This window comes from Anneissia japonica, unplaced genomic scaffold, assembly GCF_011630105.1.
Source record: "Anneissia japonica isolate Jap-2015-1 unplaced genomic scaffold, ASM1163010v1 scaffold694_len1028156_cov167, whole genome shotgun sequence".
In the NCBI taxonomy this organism is placed as follows: domain Eukaryota; kingdom Metazoa; phylum Echinodermata; class Crinoidea; order Comatulida; family Comatulidae; genus Anneissia; species Anneissia japonica.
Genome location: NW_022727885.1, coordinates 1,016,091 through 1,034,229, shown reverse-complemented (window position 1 = coordinate 1,034,229; position 18,139 = coordinate 1,016,091). Strand labels below are relative to the sequence as shown.

The following is an 18,139-nucleotide window of genomic DNA, read 5'->3' as shown; positions in this document are numbered from 1 at the left end:
TTTATATATAAATGAAAACATAACAGAAGAGGAACATGACAAAGAAAAAAAAAAAATCAGCCTCCATCGGTACTCAAACCCAGGATCTTCCGCATACATGGCAAACGTCATAACCACTTTTAACGACGAAGGCAATGTGGTGATTCAAGCGTTCGGTAGAACATGAGTACCTTTCATTCTTTTAACGTGTCTGATGTGACTATTTTGATAATGCACTAATATCACGCGGTCAAACTAGTCAGAGGTCTATAATATACGCCCTTTTCCGTGCATTATTTTCAGATTGCTCGAATTAGATTCTTGTATATATAAATTGATTGATTGATTTTTCTTTGCTTTTTTTCAGGTTCACAGATCTTACATACCGAAATATGTTTTGATGTTCGACTTTTTTCCTTTTGGAATAACAGGAAAGGTAATATATTCTGCCAACCCTATGCTCATGGTTTTCACAGGGAAGATTTCATTTGTAAAAAAGAAAAAATATGTTAACGTAAACATGTTTCAGTGTTAATATTGCATGCAATTTGAGGTAGGGCGATTGTCAATATTTATGTTTAAATTTCTATTTTATTTCTTTTTGTTTGAGGATATAATAATAATTGTGTCGATAAATTATAAATATGCTATCCCCTTTCGCGTGCCTCCTACAACCCAGCTCTTGGTTATTATGTGTCCAATGCCTGATACCATTAAATTTGTCTATTTAGCGCCCTCTATCCTTTATTTACTCGATATAGCACTCTCTATGCACTAAATTGAGCACCCTTAATGATATGAAATACAGATCTCAGTCGGCATAGGTTCTTTAAAATAAATGTATATGGCCTGCGTATTCATATTGTGATGAAGAATTCGCTTCATTATTATTGTTGAGTATAATTTATGTTTAACTCTAAAAAATTGCAACGAGGTTTTCAAAGGATTTTGGTGGTCTATGTGCTAAATAAAAGTGGAAAAAAGTCTTACAAAATCTGACCACCTGATGCTCATTTGTGTGTCTGTGTTTGTGTGAGTACATGCGTTTTTCGTATGCTTGTATTCCGACCTGCCCAAAATAAGATATCTTTTCCTAAACATGGGGCATGTGTGCCTTCTTCCATTTTATTTTTTTTTCTTTTTCTTTTGTTAGATCTAATAATAAAAGAAATCATAACAATTTTAGATGGTGTATTTTACATATCCAACTTCATCCGTACCAATTATTATAGATTTCACAGTCTCTCTTGACAATCGTATTATTCCACCTGCACATGTAAATATTTAAAGACTTCGTTGACTACATAGTCATTATAATTTATTACGATTTTAATTTCTTTGTATTATAACCTTCTTTGTATTATACATTAATGAAATAACTTTAATGTTATATCTGAACAGGTGGACCAGAAGAAATTGCAAAAGATGGCCATTGCTCGAGTCACCATCCCCGATGCACCTTATACCCTTTGACAAACCCTTAAACCTTTTACGCATTGATGAGGTTCTTTTGACAGCAGCTATAATTACCAAGTTAATGTAATATGATTGTTTTTACAAAAGTTTATTCAATATACTAATTAAACTTAAAGTTGTGAAACATTGTATAGCTAATTGAAACTTACTCCGTATATACTGCCGTGATTTGGAAAAAGGCATTAACTCCAAAATCCTGGTTTTGAGTTATTGAGCAAAACGCGTTTGTCGTTAGCATTTTGTACTGGAAATGAATTCTAGTAAATTTTTTTGGCAAATATACTAAACATATAATTAAAAAACATATTAAATAATTTTCATGGTGATTTTTGTTCTTTAACCTTTTTAAATGGGGATAATGCACTATTCCAAATTTTAACAGGAGTCAATGGTGCGTGAAAAATCTGAAGTTAGGCATTAACTCCAGTTTTTTCAGTGAAATGTGTATCTTACGTAGCCAAATTACAGTATTTCTGACAAACAAATAATGTATGCCAGTGTCAATTATATATTTCACGAAATTTAGCCCATGTGGTAGAAGATTTTTTAATATGCCATTTTTTTTTTAAACCGAAGTAAAGCTAGGCATTATGTGCATTTACAAGCTATCATGACTAATTAACTATGCGTAATTGTCTTCTGTGATTGGTTCATTATGATCTGTTCATTGTCTGGTGGAGATAATTCCTTCTTCCAAATTATTCTGCATTCATGGATTGGAGTTAATGCGTAAATATAATATTTATTTCATATTTCTGGACATTTTTGGGGGTATATGATCAATTCACATGATAGATTACATCTATAGGATGCCATAGAAACAAAAATCCAAAAATCTCAAAAAGTGGAGTTAATGCCTTTTTCCAAATTACGGCAGTATACTCACTTGTAAGGCCACCCACGTATAAGACGACTGCCGAGTTTGAGAACATTTTTGGACGATTTTTATATTTCGGAAGTAGGATGACCGCAGGCGCGGATGATCCAGGATTTTCCATGACCTTCGCACAGATAGGGTGGTCATTGCAGTGGTGGATACAGAATTGGTAATATGATTGTTTTTACTAAAAGTTTATTCAATATACTAATTAAACTTGAAGTTGTGTTATATACTAGAATTTGCCTTTTTTTTTTAAATAATGATTTTAATTCTTTATATTCCTAGGTATGTTAACATTGCAATTAATTATGTTTGAAGTATGACTGACCAATCTAATTTGAACTACCAGAATTGAAAGCAAAGCTTCTTATTGCATTTGATGAGAATTCTTATGAAATTGTATCTTTTTATGTAATGTTTAATAATGATTTATTGTAGTGAAATTAAATTAAATTTAATGCATTAAATTTTACTTAAGAATAATAATGTTCCGCTAGTGTACGATGCATGCTCTACTAATTGCTTTATAAGTCAATCGCCTTCTTTTAATGTTAGGTTTGATAACCAAATTTTCAGCATACTGTGTGCGTTTTTATATCTATCTGTACGTATGTTGATTTGTGCTCCTGCAGTATTCGTTAACTGCAGTACAGATACGATGAGTAACTATAATTTATATTGTGATAGAAGAACTTGTTTGTAATGTTATTTTGATACATTCGTCAAAGAAATAAACCGTTTTTAAAGCATTCGAGAGAGATTACAGTCATGAACTTTTTGGTCTGTGTATGCAGGTAAAAATAGTGCGATGATTTCATAACTACGCTATGTTATGGCCTAGCCTAGTAATTGGAGGAGGAGGTCTCGGCGGCCTCCTGCATGGCTAGTCCTACATCTAATTTCGTTCATCGGAGTCTTTAAAATAGTTATAGAATATTCCTATTAAACGTTCAGTTTGTTTAGTTTATTAGGGTTCATTTATTCATTGAATTACCTAATTGTTCATAATTAATATTGAATTTGAAGTAACTTTTTTTGGGTTATAATTAAAAATCACGAAATAGTTTTAAATTACAATTCAATTTTCATTGCGGTGCGCGATATCTTCGCAGTTAAGACAAAATTAAGTATATTTTTTTGCATACGAACTTAAAAAAAGTCAAGCCAAGCGTCAACTAATTGAAAAATTATGACGTCACGATTGACTTATAAAAACTTTTAGTTACACATTTGCTTTTATATGCTACTTACTAAAATACTTTTTTTACTAATATAATGTAGGTAGGCCTACTGTTGTTATTACTTGAATTTTTTATTTAACACCGAGGGCCGCACCTAAACTTTGATGTTTCCAGTGAGCTTCCAAAAACCTCCAAGCACTGCTTTTACATCACTTTATTTTCAGTTTCGATGTTACATTTTAGGTATGATTGGTGTCGGACCGTAAAAAAACAAGGTGTTTTCCATACAATTTTGATTGGCGGGCCGCAAACATAAGGTTTTTAATTCATTGTCGCGGGCCGCAAAAAAATCGCTGACGGGCCACACTTTGTCCACCTGTGGCCTAGAGTATTAGATGGTCGAGCAATTGCTGTAGTTTAAGTTAGCGATTATCTAATTCAACCTTAGATGCAAGTTTTAGAGGGTTATGGAATTTAAGGATAGCTGCTAAGGAGTATGTATTAGGTCGGACAAGCCCGATGAAGTCGACTAGTCTGTGAGTTCATTTATTTCAACAAAATAATGCACCATTATTTTATATGTTTAAATCGTAAGTGTTGAAATGTACACTTCAAGAATCAGTCATTATTTCATTATATTTCTTTGTTATTACAGTTTTTACCCGTTTGATTGGCATGATAATAAACATACGTACAATTTCAAACGTTGGTGACGTGTTTTATTGCTGAAATGGTTTAACACGCTGGGTAGAGGGCGACCCGTTTCCTCAATGCCAGCACACTTTGGTTTATGCAAAGTTTCTTTCAAGCCTAACAGCCAAGATTTTCTTTAAGCTAATACACTACGAAAAAAAAAAAATCTTTTGTTATAGGAAGTGTTAAACAATTATATGGAAATCACATTACATCTGAAAATGTTATAACTAATAGAAACTTACTCCGTATATACTCACGTATAAGGCCACCCACGTATAAGACGACTGACGAGTTTGAGAAGATTTTTGGACGATTTTATATTTCGGAAGGATTTTCCATGACCTTCGCACATATAGGGCGGTCCATGCAGTGGTGGACCCAGAGTTTGGAAATAGAGAGTAACCAGAGAGGGACCTTCACATATAGACACCTCAGCCGCCGCCCCCACCCCCACCCTCGCAAACAAGATTGGTGCTGAGGTAAAAAAAAAAAGAAGATTACGTAGCCTCCAAATTGCCGGAAATGGCACTCTCAGGATTTTTTTCTCCATTCTTATAAAATAATTTTGAAGTATATACGGGGCCCGGGCCAGGGTTCTCCTTGAATCCGCCACTGTGTGGGGGAATCCTCTACATTAGGCTGACCAGCACTCCTTTTTTAAACTAACGTTAGAATATCGCACTTTCGGCGGTAAAGAACAATTAAAACCTCATAAAAAAAGGCAACTAATCCGTTTACCTATAATTGAATCCAAGGACACCAATGTTTATCCTTGATAATGTGTTAATCCAATTAATATAGTGATATAACGTAACATTAGTTTATCGAGGGCGGGTTGCTCAGGTGACCTAGGATTTTAAAACAAATACCGGTACCGTATATAATCGCGTATAGGACAAGGCTTAAAATAGCAAATTACGATCGAAAAACAGGGGATCGTCTTATACGCACGACATTCAAATTTTAGATTTTTATAATCATGTTCGTCTTATGTGCTGATCGTCCGTAACACGCGAACGTACTATTGTAATGAAGCAACTTAATTTTGTATGAATGAAGGCAATTTTAAATACAGGGAAATACGATTTTGGTGGTGAAGATTTAAAAAACTCATAAAATGGTATTATTTGGAAGATTACCTTTGCATTTGGCCGGCTCCAATAATCCAGGTGGATGCAGTATCAAGACCACAAAAAATTAGGAATTCCGACCATGAAACAGGTGGTCGTTTGATACGCCCGACATACAAATATCAACCAAAAATCTTCTAAATCTCGGGGTCGTCTTATACGCGGGTCACCTTATATGCGAGTATATACGGTATTGCTTATTACGGAATTTCTTTAAAAACATATATGAACATATATGATTCTTAAGAGACAGGAGACAGGACTTAAAGGTTGTTATACAAGATTATTCAGACACACCTTTAATATCAACTAAAAACAACATATTACTGTATATCAAGAACTTTGAGGGCACGAAGGTTAGCATTTGCTTGATTACTACAGAAGTTAAAATAGGCTTCCAGCGGGAGCGTGTGTCTACTGCCTAATATACAGGAGTTTTTGTTTTTGAGTTTAAACTTTAATGTTCTTCAATATGCAGATGTGTGTATTTATTGTAGTGTATCTGAATTTGTCATGAACATTTTCTTTCATAACAACATTCAATATACATTATATTACACTAAAAACACTTTATTATTCAATTCCATTCTATTCTATTTAATGACGGCATTACGACTACTCCATTCCGAAAATAATCATATTAATTACTATGATCATGTAGTGCGTATAAGACTATAATTCATTCGAGACGAGTATGGGAATACCCAGTTGTTATGGTACATAAGCCCCCTTTGCTGGACGACGGGAGATGCTGGTACCGGGTTACTGAGTAGCACAAACACGATGGGACCCTTAGGGGCGAAGAAAATGCACAATAATAACTATTAATAATTTTATAATTGACTTAGCATATATAGCACTGCGACCCTTTTCGGAAACCGACTTACTATGTTTGGTCACATTTCTATGGTTCAGTGCATTTAATAGGCCTATATAAATAAAAATGAATAACATACTATGAGCTATTGGGGTACATGATGACATAACGACTACTCTATTCCGAAAATAATCATATCAATCATTATGATTATGCAGTGCGTATAAGGTTTTAATTTTAGTTAGACATTTTGCGTGTGCCAGCACTGGTTTTTAGCTTGTATTGTTTAATTGGATTCTAAACGTTATAGTAATGGAGTTGTCTCGAAACAAGAGTTACGTGCATACACCCGGTAACGAGCCCTTCATTGGTTTGACGATGTATGAGCTGCTTAAAGTAAGAGTAGAAAAACATCCAGATAGGGAAATGCATGTTTTTGTTGACGACAACGAAAGGATCACGTTTGCGGAGTATAGAAGAAAGGTAAAAGAACATTTCTTATTTGCTGGTCAAAGCCTGCAGCAGGTTAAGACTTTTTTTTCTCTTTTGTGGCAACAGACCACATTTATTCATCAATATCATTATAAAGCACAGTTTATACATTTACAATTGATGGTACTAAAAATATTGATTTTATACATTGATTTAGTTGTGGGTTAGCCTTTCATTATCCTCCTTTTTTCGTGGTTTTCACATTTTTTTTAATTCCCTCTCTTTTTCTCCTTAATATACAAGATTTATTTTAAATTTATATATTTATTACAAACTATATACAGTGAACACAGTCACAGTGTTACCGAACGCATGATACATTACAGCACACTCACTATTTTTACACTTTCAAAAAGAAGAAAAGTAAAATAAATGAAAGAAGAAAATCTAAAATGGCTTGCAAAAAATATATTATGCAAGACATTTTAGATACTTTCTAATATTATATTCAGTTATAAAAAGCCTTTGCATTGAGCTACGATTCCATTTGTTAACGTTTTTAATACGTTTGCTTTAAATATACAGAATACTCCTAATGAAAATATATGATCTACATAAACATTTCCCGTTCCAAGTACAATGTTTTTAAAGTCTGCTTTGATACCGTATTTTTTTAAAATAAAACTATTAATATATTTCCATAATTCCTTTGCTTCTACACACTCAAAAAAGAGATGTGCCTCATCTTTAACAACATTCTTACATCGTTGGCATTTATCAGAATTCACAATTTTCCATAGGTATAATCTTTTCTTGGTGGTAACAATGTTATGTAATAGCTTAAAATTGATATGTTTAAGTTTATTTTCTCTAATCCCCTTCACCTTCCATGTCCATGTCGACACCCAGTCGATTTCAGTATTAAAATAAGAATGCCATTTCATTTGACACTTTGTGGGTTCAATTCCCCTATTCATAATAAAATACCAATATATTTGTTTGGTACTTATATTACACCATTGTATTGGCAATATTACTTTAGACTTCTTTTCTATTTTTCCTAAGAGAATTTTCTCTTTCCAATCTTGCGGGATTGCTTTTAGCAAGAGAGATAGTTCCGCAATCCAATTAGATCTGACATCTAATATAGTAAATAATTCATCTGCATTCAATAACTATATCATTTATCGTTCGTATGCCCGCTCCAACCCAATTTCTGTATAAAAGTGAAACACCATTATATAATATCATTTTGTTACCCCAAATTTGTTGTTTCAATATTTTATTATAACCCAGTGGGTGCTCAACAATACATTGATTTAAATATGTTAATGTGTTTATCATTGAGAGATAAAACCTAGGAATTCCGTCGATGGATATCCCTTTATAGCATACATGTGACGTGTTTTCAAAAACGCCCTTTGGAGCAAATCTGTTCAAATATAAGCTTGGCAAAAACTTCCATTTTGATGTTTCGCCATCATACAAGCGTTTAAGCCAAGCCACATTCTTATTGACTTAAAATTTTTACAGAGAGAGAGAGTCAAATTTCGTTTCCGCCATGAATTAAGTATGTGTTTTAATGATTCATTTTTTTCTGACCAATTTTTAACAAAATATAATTCCTTATTGTGGCCAACATGTATTCCTAGCACTTTAAAACCATTATAAACCCACTTAATATCAAAAGGATTGTCCTTTCTCTTTTTCCAAGGCCCTAACCACATGGCATTAGTTTTCCTCTTCTTTAGATTTAATCCTGACATGTTCCCAAATTCAATAATTTTATCAATACATTTTTTTATATCTTTTTCATTTTTTTATAAATAAAACTGTATCATCAGCTAGCTGAGCAATTTTTACTTCAACAGTATCTCTTTGATTTGGTAGAATAATGCCTTTAATCAGTCTGTCTTCTCTTATTCGAATAGCCATAGTCTCAGCTACTAAAATAAAAAGAAGGGCAGATAAAGGACAACCTTGCCTTATACCTCTATACATTTTAAAGCTTTTTGAGCTCTATCCATTGTTCATAATTATACACTCAGTATTAGAATACAAAACTCTTACCCATTTGATAAAATGATGGGCCAAAATTTAAATGATGAAGAGCATTAAACAGGAAATCTCTGTTAACCGTGTCAAATGCTTTACTGAAATCTAAGCTTATCAGGGCGCCTGTAAGACTATTTACATCCATATATTCCATAATATCCTCAATCAAGCGGATATTTTCCCCACCAAAACGACCTTTAATATACCCGTTTTGATCATTACTTACTATATTTTTTATAACATTTTGTAGTCTTTTTGCTAAAACAAAAGCAGCGATTTTATAATCCACATCTTTCTGCGCCATGCTGTCTCTTATACACATCTAGATGTGTATAAGAGACAGGTCTATCTCCTCTTATCCGAATAGCCATAATTTCAGCTACTAAAATAAAAAGAAGGGCAGATAAAGGACAACCTTGCCTTATACCTCTATACATTTTAAAGCTTTTTGAGCTCTATCCATTGTTCATAATTATACACTCAGTATTAGAATACAAAACTCTTACCCATTTGATAAAATGATGGGCCAAAATTTAAATGATGAAGAGCATTAAACAGGAAATCTCTGTTAACCGTGTCAAATGCTTTACTGAAATCTAAGCTTATCAGGGCGCCTGTAAGACTATTTACATCCATATATTCCATAATATCCTCAATCAAGCGGATATTTTCCCCACCAAAACGACCTTTAATATACCCTTTTGGATCATTGCTTACTATATTTTTTATAACATTTTGTAGTCTTCTTGCTAAAACAAAAGCAGCGATTTTATAATCCACATTAAGAAGCGTTATAGACCTCCAATTATTTAGATCAGCAGGTTAAGACTTATCAAACTTGATCAGGCCTTACTTTATCATAATTATCATTAGTTGGATTTAATAGTGAGGTCATAATATATTTAAACTCTTCCGTGTAAATCAGCATCATTAATATTATTAGTATTAGAAATAATGGAGCATAGTAATTTAAGTAAGGCCTATAAGTGTCATGGCAAATAAAATAAAACATCACAACAAATATTTTGAAACACCAAGGAATTAAAATTAAAATTCACGGCAAATTTAAAATGAGACAATAATAGGGCAATTTGAAACACCACTGCAATTAAATCAAGTAAATTTGAAATTAAACATTTTACCGGCGCAAATGAGTTACTGCGGCGGAAGTCAGTTCCCATAGAAGTTACATTTGTAAAGAGCATTATTTTTTCCCACCGTAAATGCTACCGGTATTTATTAATAATGTAGTATTTTTATAACGCATATTGCACAGTGCCCATATGCGATATACACAAAAATTTTATGGGACCAACAACAACAACAACAACAACAACAATAATAATAATAATAATAATAATAATATTAAAATTATACTTATACACCTTACACCTTACTTATACTATACACCAACCCAACTCACTTCACGCCACCCCTCTTCAAAAACACACAGTAACTCGCACAAACATTTTTTATTTCAAATAGGGTACTATTTCCAGTTTAGTCAGAATTTTTGTGGACTTTTTTTTAAAGTTGGCATTTTAGGATTTTGTAATCCGAAATGATTTCATTAAAATTCGCTGTAGGCACACTTTCCACTACACACGTTACGTTTTAAAAACAGAATGCAAGCAACATATGTTTGTTTGTTTCAAAATTTCTCTACACACATGAACATAATATGAACATACATAACAAAAGCTTAATAGTAAAACCAAAAAAAAAAAAAAAAAAAAGAATAATAGTACATTACAGAATAAGTGTATGGTATTGTGCATTTCATATTCGACTACGGACACTGTAAAATACTTGAAAACCCACTTACATTCTAACCACCACCTACTTAGAGAAGAAAAATAAAATATTGTAATATTTGTATATTTGCTAAATCCTTGCATCTTCTGATTAAACACAGTAGAACAAAAAATACATGCCAAGTATTGTTGTTGAAATGGAAATATGCTAATATCCAAAATAATATAAAATATGGAGCATTTTTTGTTGTAGCTTCACATGTTTAACTAATAATGATGCATGGAAATTATTCAAAATCAGTTCCACTGAAAAATGAAGTTAGTACATGTAAAACGCTGTACGCATTTACTGTATTACATTAATTTGAATATTTATCATACAGCTACTGTATCTGCCTGGGTTATGTAAACATATTCTTTAAATGGTTCTCATATCGAAAACTTACATCGGATCGTAACCCCACCCCCCCCCCAAAAAAAGAAAATACTTTCTTCATTGAACCATGTCAAACTATTATGTTATAATATGTTAGATTTACATAGCGATTAATGCCAACAAGGTCTCTAAGCGCTTCACATTACTACCCCCGGTTTCTGGATTAAACGCCTATGGAACACAAACTCAAGCTCCCTAGGAGAGTATTCCATAAAGTTGCAGCAGCTACTTCAGCGCATTTTGGCATTTAACCCTACCAGGTACCCATTTATCACCCCATTATTCTACTGTCATCATATTCATATATGTAGGACTGGTGACTGTCCTTGTAAAATGCAATATGCGAGGGTTATATAATCCTAATCTGGCTTATGCCGTCCTTTATATTGTATATACAACCAGATTACAACAGTTTAATTACTATACTGGAACAGCTTCAAACGCCGGGAACCAGCGTAGACTTTTAAACCAATTTCTAAATACGCCATTTTGGAATTCATCCGAATTATGGCTGTAAACACACGCATTTACAGGGTTTTTTTTATTTAAAATAGTACGTATACAGGTATGTATATCATGTCTTTCTCTAAAATTTTAGACTTATATTAACTCTAATGCTTTAAAAAACATTAACGTTCAGTCAACCTAGGCCTATAGACCAAGGCCCCCGGCATATTGCCTAGTTTAGGCCTAGGCCTGGATGAACAACTTTCGGCTCGATCATGTGTGGGAAAAATCCGGGCCTCTAGGGAGGTACTATTAGGGGGACTCACTATGACACTCAAAGTAGGGAGCCTCTTGGCGATTCTAAATACCTAGGCCCTTCACCCCTAAGCGGGAGGCCCGGCTTTTTCCCACACATGATCTAGCCGAAAGTTTGTTCATCTAGGCCTAGGCCTAAACTAGGTTATGCCGAGGGCCTTGGTCTAGGCCTAGGTTGACTGAACTTTAATGTTTTTTTAAAGCATTAGAGTTAATATAAGTCTAAACTTTTAGAGAAAGACATGATATACATACCTGTATACGTACTATTTTGAATCCAAAAAACCCTGTAAATGCGTGTGTTTACAGTCATAATTCAGATGATTTCCAAAATGGCGTATTTAGAAATTGGTTTAAAAATCTACGCTGGTTCCCGGCGTTTAAGGCTGTTCCAGTATAGTAATTAAACTGTTGTAATCTGGTTGTATATACAATATACAGGACGGCATAAGCCAGATTAGGATTATTTAACCCTCGCATATTGCATTTTACAAGGACAGTCACCAGTCCTACATATATGAATATGATGACAGTAGAATAATGGGGTGCATTTATACTCCTGGGTGGAGAGAAGCAATGCAGACAAAGTGCCTTGCCCAATGACACAAGTGAAATGCACAGCGAGAGGATTGGAAACCCGACCTCGAGGTTGGGAAACCAAACCGTTCCCACTGCACCAAACCACTTCTACTATTCCTAAATCACCTAAAAGTTTCATTTTGATCTATTGATCCCATTTAGAGATACTTAGGTCTTGGACCTAATGACCTTCAAATTCACACCCATATCTTGATCGTCACGAACACCTAATAACCCCTTCCTTGTAACTTGTTAAAATGTGTATGAACGTTTCATTTAGATCAGTTGATTAGTTTTTGAAAATTCTGGTCTGAGACGTATTCTTTTGAATGGTCCTTAAATTCACACCCTCGTTCGATCGTTACCAACATTTAAACATTTCCTCATTAAAACATGATAAACTATTCTGGAAAGTGTAATTAGGTCCATTGATAATGTTATATATATATATAGGTCTGGTTCCTTAATTAAATGACCCTCGGATTCATACACGAATTTGAATCGTCACTAACACATAATGTCTTTCTTGTAACTTCGTAAAACGTTCACAAAGCTTTCATTCAGATCAGTTGATTATTATTCTTTTTTATTAACTGGTCTAGTACGTTTTCTATTAAAATATCCTCATATCAACACCCTAATGATAACAATAACAATAATTATAACTAGACTTACAATATGTCTGTTTGTAAAATATAACATATTTCTTTTCCTCATTGCCATAATAAGAAGTGATGTTGAAATTGCAACAAAAACGTTATTAAAATATAAGGTGAAAAACACACAAAAACAAAAACAATAATTAGGTCTACTATTAAAGAATAAAAAAACTATGACAACCACCTTCACGTCTAACGCGACGTTAGTGACACTTAAACTATAGTAGTACATGAAAAAATATTAGGGTTGAAAAAATTGCAACAGAATATCTGTTTTTATGAACATTCTAAAAGTCTAGTCCACATAGGGGAAGTGCGTCATTTTTCTTCAAAATGACCTCCAATGGCTAATTTTAACAAACAAATAAAAACAAAAATTATTTGTATTTTTCAGTGTATTTTAGCATATTATTTTTTTTCTCAAAATTACAAAATTCAAATTGTTGTGATGCATACAAGTACAATTATTTGATGTGGGTATCATTAATTTTAAGATGGCTGTCACAAATACAACGACATATGTAATGGTGTATGCATATATACGCCAGGTAGCAGTGCCATAATTGAACTGTGATGTGGACGTTCCGGACAAAAGCTCTAACTTGTTCACCTTACGATCATAGAATTTAATTTTTGGTAGAAACAAATTTATCGGAGGTCATTGGCCACGTTATAAACCTATGCTTATCCACATTATATCTCCTCTTCTAACTTGGAATTATAATTATAGTGTCTAAATTCATATATATGGTTAAGCAATAGTAGCATGCAGTTTTTAACCTAGTCAGATTGTTCAGATAAATTAATTTATGTAAAGTCATTACAGGTCATTTCAGGTCAAATATTGAATGGCTTTTTAATAATTACTTAATTGTCATGTTTTATATCAGAATCATACTAAAGTCGTCGAAATTATTTTTTAGTAGGAACTACAGTATGTTATTAAGGGTCATTTTGGCAGCCAACTTTAATTTCAAAATGGCTGCCGTGCAAGCTAATATCTTAGCTTTTAAAACCACTTCAAACTTAGAATTCTGTTTAAAACTTTATTTTTCATTCTATAGAAAAAAAGAAATGAAATCAGTCAATGGTCTAATATATTAAAACTACTTACTACTACATTTTTTATCGGATTAATAATTTATCCAACTAGAAGAGACAATGGGCCAAATAAATCAAAATTTAAATGTTAACATCATGGATGCTGAAGTATAGATTTATTATTTTGTATTGTTTCACTGATTTTAAACAATTCTTTACCATAGCTAAGCCTATATTCCGGGAAAAAAAGAGAAAGGGTGACGATATATAAAGTGAATAAATATTATTTAATTCAATTAAATATATTATTTTTTGCATGTCTGTGTAATGTATATTGTATAAAAGTTATTTAATTTTGATGTCATTAATGATTTTTTTATGTACTATAATTCAGTCTAGTAATTATTTCATGTGATATTTCTTTTCATGTATTTTTAATATTTTGTCCTTACATTTTGCAGTTTTGTATACATTATTTTTATATCTTTGTTAATACATTGCTTTTAACCTTTGGCTGCCTTTCCATATTTGTTTCTATACCTGAATGAACGAAAGAATGAATGACTAAAAACACGTTTTTGATGAATAGGTTAAATTTTCATGAATTAAAACACCAAGAAAAAATGGTTTCAGTTTTACGTTCTACAATGTTATTATTAAGAAAAAGATTATGGTTTACTAATTTTAAATCCAATTAAAACTGTCATTTCTATTTTTTCATAGATTATTGATCTTGCTGCTGGATTTTTGAACATTGGGTTTAGTAAAGGGGACTGTATAGCTGTCCTGGGTGGTAACCACATGGAATGGCCTTTGATTATTGGAGCAGCTCAATCCCTGGGAGTAATTGTAGTAAGTATTGAAACGCCTACATAAAAAAAAAAAAGATTCGATACACGTTATGTTACGAGGCAATTACCGTTAAAGTGAGAGGTGGATACCTACAGTTAGCTGCGGCTCTCCCATCCCCATTTAGCAAAATTAATATAGGCCTAAGTTTGAGTTAATCCCGATAAGGTATACTATTTGATTTGAAATTCCTTTTCAATGAAACCTAAATTACTATTTAATTGTAAACAGTTTCGCTGACTACCAGTCAGCATCATCAGTACGAATGTTGCTTATATATATTAATGGTAAACACCATTATAGATTTGTAACTGTTCATAACGTTGCTGACTTCATATTTCTATAATATAAAATCTCAAGGGCTAGACCTTAGGAAGCGGTCTTGAAGTCTGGACCAATATTTTATACCAATCAATTAAGTTTGTATGACAAATTGTCCTATATACCAAATATCGCGTTTTATCTTTTGCATTTATTATGGAAATTACAGTTTGGCCTGACTTCAAGCATAAATACACACTTCAATTATCAACGTCTGATATTTTTACATACACACAGCTACAAACACCAACATGGAAATAATTGAAATCAAGAATAATATTAATATGAATTATTTGAAATTGACTACCATGTAAATTAAAGAAAGCAATTAAGGCCCGTTGACAATAAACTAATACCTTAGAACAATTGTTTGTCTACCATTAATTTTAAAATATGCTATATTATTCGCACATAATGAAGTACTACTTGCGTGATTTGGTAATTATGAAGACAGAATAGCTTATAACATTTTTAAGTTCAGTTACAATACTGGGTAATTTTATGAACTGCTCTATAACCTTTTAAGTGAAAATGGTAAGAAAAATTCACTTTTATATCTTTGAAAGGTAATCAAAACAGGAAGAGAAAGGAAAAAGGAGGAAGAAAAATCTTGAACCTCCATTGGAAAATAATAGAGAACACGTCTACTTCTACAGTTTCAAAGAACCATTTCTGGCATCTATGTTCTTTTTTTTTTCAATTTCTGAAACAGGTTTGCCGGCCTCCAAAAATGTTTCACTGCCCACATTTAGGCCGTGACCCACAGTATTTTTTTTTCTCTTTTGTAGGGGTCATCCCACCTTTATTCATCACAAAGACAAACATTGTTATGAGCAACATTTTGGTTACACAATCATCCATAATGCAATATGGCAATGTGAAAATACTGGAGAAAATGTTGGCATACGTTTATAAAATGAGTTGTTCAGTTAAAATTTATTCAACATTTTTTTCGAATAATGTCTTTCTATCATAAAAAATGGAAAACTGAGGTGTAACTCCATTTGTTTAGATGTTTTGGGACGTTTGCTTTGTAAATGCAAAAAAAAAATGCATTTTTGTAACCTTTGTAAATATTGATTAAATGCATTTTTATAAGCAGAGCTGCAGTTAATATACATTTATTAGCTTATATGCAATTAAGTACGCTATACAATATGATACAATTATGATACGAGCATCACACATCTGAAATTATATGTCGCTGTGGACAGACAAAAGTGCGCTTTTTTGGCAGCTAATTGGACGCGGTGAGACACTTGGGGAGAGGGAAATTGTTAAAAGAGTGAGTTTATGCCCGTGCACATTTCAGTATAGTTAACGCTGCAATTCACATGTTATTTATCCTACCGTTACCTTTTACCATATATTTATTTACAGGTTTGCTTGCAGATTGGCAACACACTTAAAACGCTGAAGGAAATACTGTTAAAGGTGAATGTATTTGAATATTATTGCCTAAAACTGTATTAACATAGGATCCGAACCGAAATTCGGCCCGTGTTTCCGATGGGCTGAACACAAACGTCCTTATTCTTAAACACTTATTCGGTTTTCTAAACAGTTCGGTAAGTTTTTCAATCAGTGTTAATGGATTGTTATGCAACGTATATCATCCAGATAAAACCCTCCTGCAAGTGGTTGTGTGTTTAAATACGTCAAAAATGTGTCCACTAATATTCCTATATTATCATCATAATCATCTTAATTGTTTTTATTATTATTATTATTATCATCGTCATCATCATCGTCGTCATCATCATCATCATCATCATCAACATCATCATCACCATTATTATCATCATCATCATCATCATCATCAATATTTAAATGGTATTATTATTTATTATCATTATTATTCATTATTTGTTATTATTGGCTTTAGCAGGATAAGCGATTGCTTTTGTTCTGCCTTTTTTCCTATTTTTTTTTTGTACAGAATTTTCACGACCTGCACTTTCGTCACTTTCCATACTTGGTTCTTTTCAAAATTCTGTCCTAACATAGCCCATTATACCAAAGATGTGCAGCATAAAAGTTAGTGAAAATCCTGAGTGGGGTGTGGATGTGAGGACAACTTATATGGAATTAAAAGCAAACCCCCCTCACCAGATATTAAAAAAAAAATCAAATGATCAAAACAAAACTTTGTGCAAAGTTTATTAATCGAGTTACAAGGAAGAAGTTATTATGTTTTTGACAACAGTTTAAAAAAGTGATTATCATTGGATCTAAACGATAATGCCCCATAATAGTTTGCCATGGTCCAATGAAGATATGATTATATTTTGGTGACTATCCGGAGTAGGGTGTTAATATGAGGACCATTCAAAGGGATACGTCCAAGACCAGATATACAAAAACTAATAAACTGACCTGAATAAAACTTTCTGATTTTTTAAACCAATTTACAAGAACAACAAATTATTACATTTTGGTGACGGTCCATATTCGTGTATAAATTTAGGGTCATTTAATGTGCTAACGTCCCAGACCTAAATATTAAAAAAAAATATTATGGTTAGCAATGAAACTTTTAAAACTAGTTTTTCATAATCCATTGAAGAAATTATTAAATCAATTGACGATCCAGAGTAGAGTGTGGATATGAGGGCCATTCAAAGGGAAATGACCTATACCAGATATACCAAAAACGGTCAACTGATCTGAATGAAAATTTAACCAAGTTATTAGAAAGAAATTATTAATTCTGGCGACGATATTTGGGTGTAAATTTGAGGGTCATTTAAAGTGCTAACTTCCCAGACCTAAATAACTAAACAACTTTTCAATTAATCTAAATGCAACTTTTAAGAATAGTTTGTCATAGGCTAATGAAGAAACGGTTATTATTTTTAACGATCGCTTTTTTTTTTTTTTTTTTTTTTAAGTAGGGTGTAAGTGTGAGGACCTATCAAAAGATCTCAGGCCAAATATATACTAAAACAAAATCTTACCATCTTTTTTTTAATTCTCAACATCACTTTTCAAATGGGAAAATAGAAAAAGCCTTATTTTTGTTATTATTATTATTATTATTATTATTATTATTATTATTATTATTATTATTATTGTTATTGTTATTATTATTA

At 32.4% G+C, this 18,139-nt stretch overlaps 1 protein-coding gene and 1 long non-coding RNA gene across 2 annotated transcripts in view; both read left to right on the top strand.

The window, feature by feature from the left end:
• The first annotated feature begins 1,623 nt into the window (after positions 1-1,623).
• Positions 1,624-4,220, top strand: LOC117113858. Its single transcript, XR_004446267.1, has 2 exons — positions 1,624-2,501; positions 2,621-4,220. It is a non-coding gene; the product is annotated as an uncharacterized LOC117113858 (long non-coding RNA).
• Positions 4,221-6,324: 2,104 nt separating this feature from the next.
• Positions 6,325-18,139, top strand: part of LOC117113850 (medium-chain acyl-CoA ligase ACSF2, mitochondrial-like) — a 43,196-nt gene continuing 31,381 nt past the window's right edge. Inside the window, exons 1-3 of the mRNA XM_033257302.1 lie at positions 6,325-6,642; positions 14,601-14,729; positions 16,428-16,481. Coding sequence (XP_033113193.1) covers positions 6,472-6,642; positions 14,601-14,729; positions 16,428-16,481 — 354 coding nt within the window. The 5' untranslated portion in view covers positions 6,325-6,471. The remainder of the gene's footprint in view (positions 6,643-14,600; positions 14,730-16,427; positions 16,482-18,139) is intronic.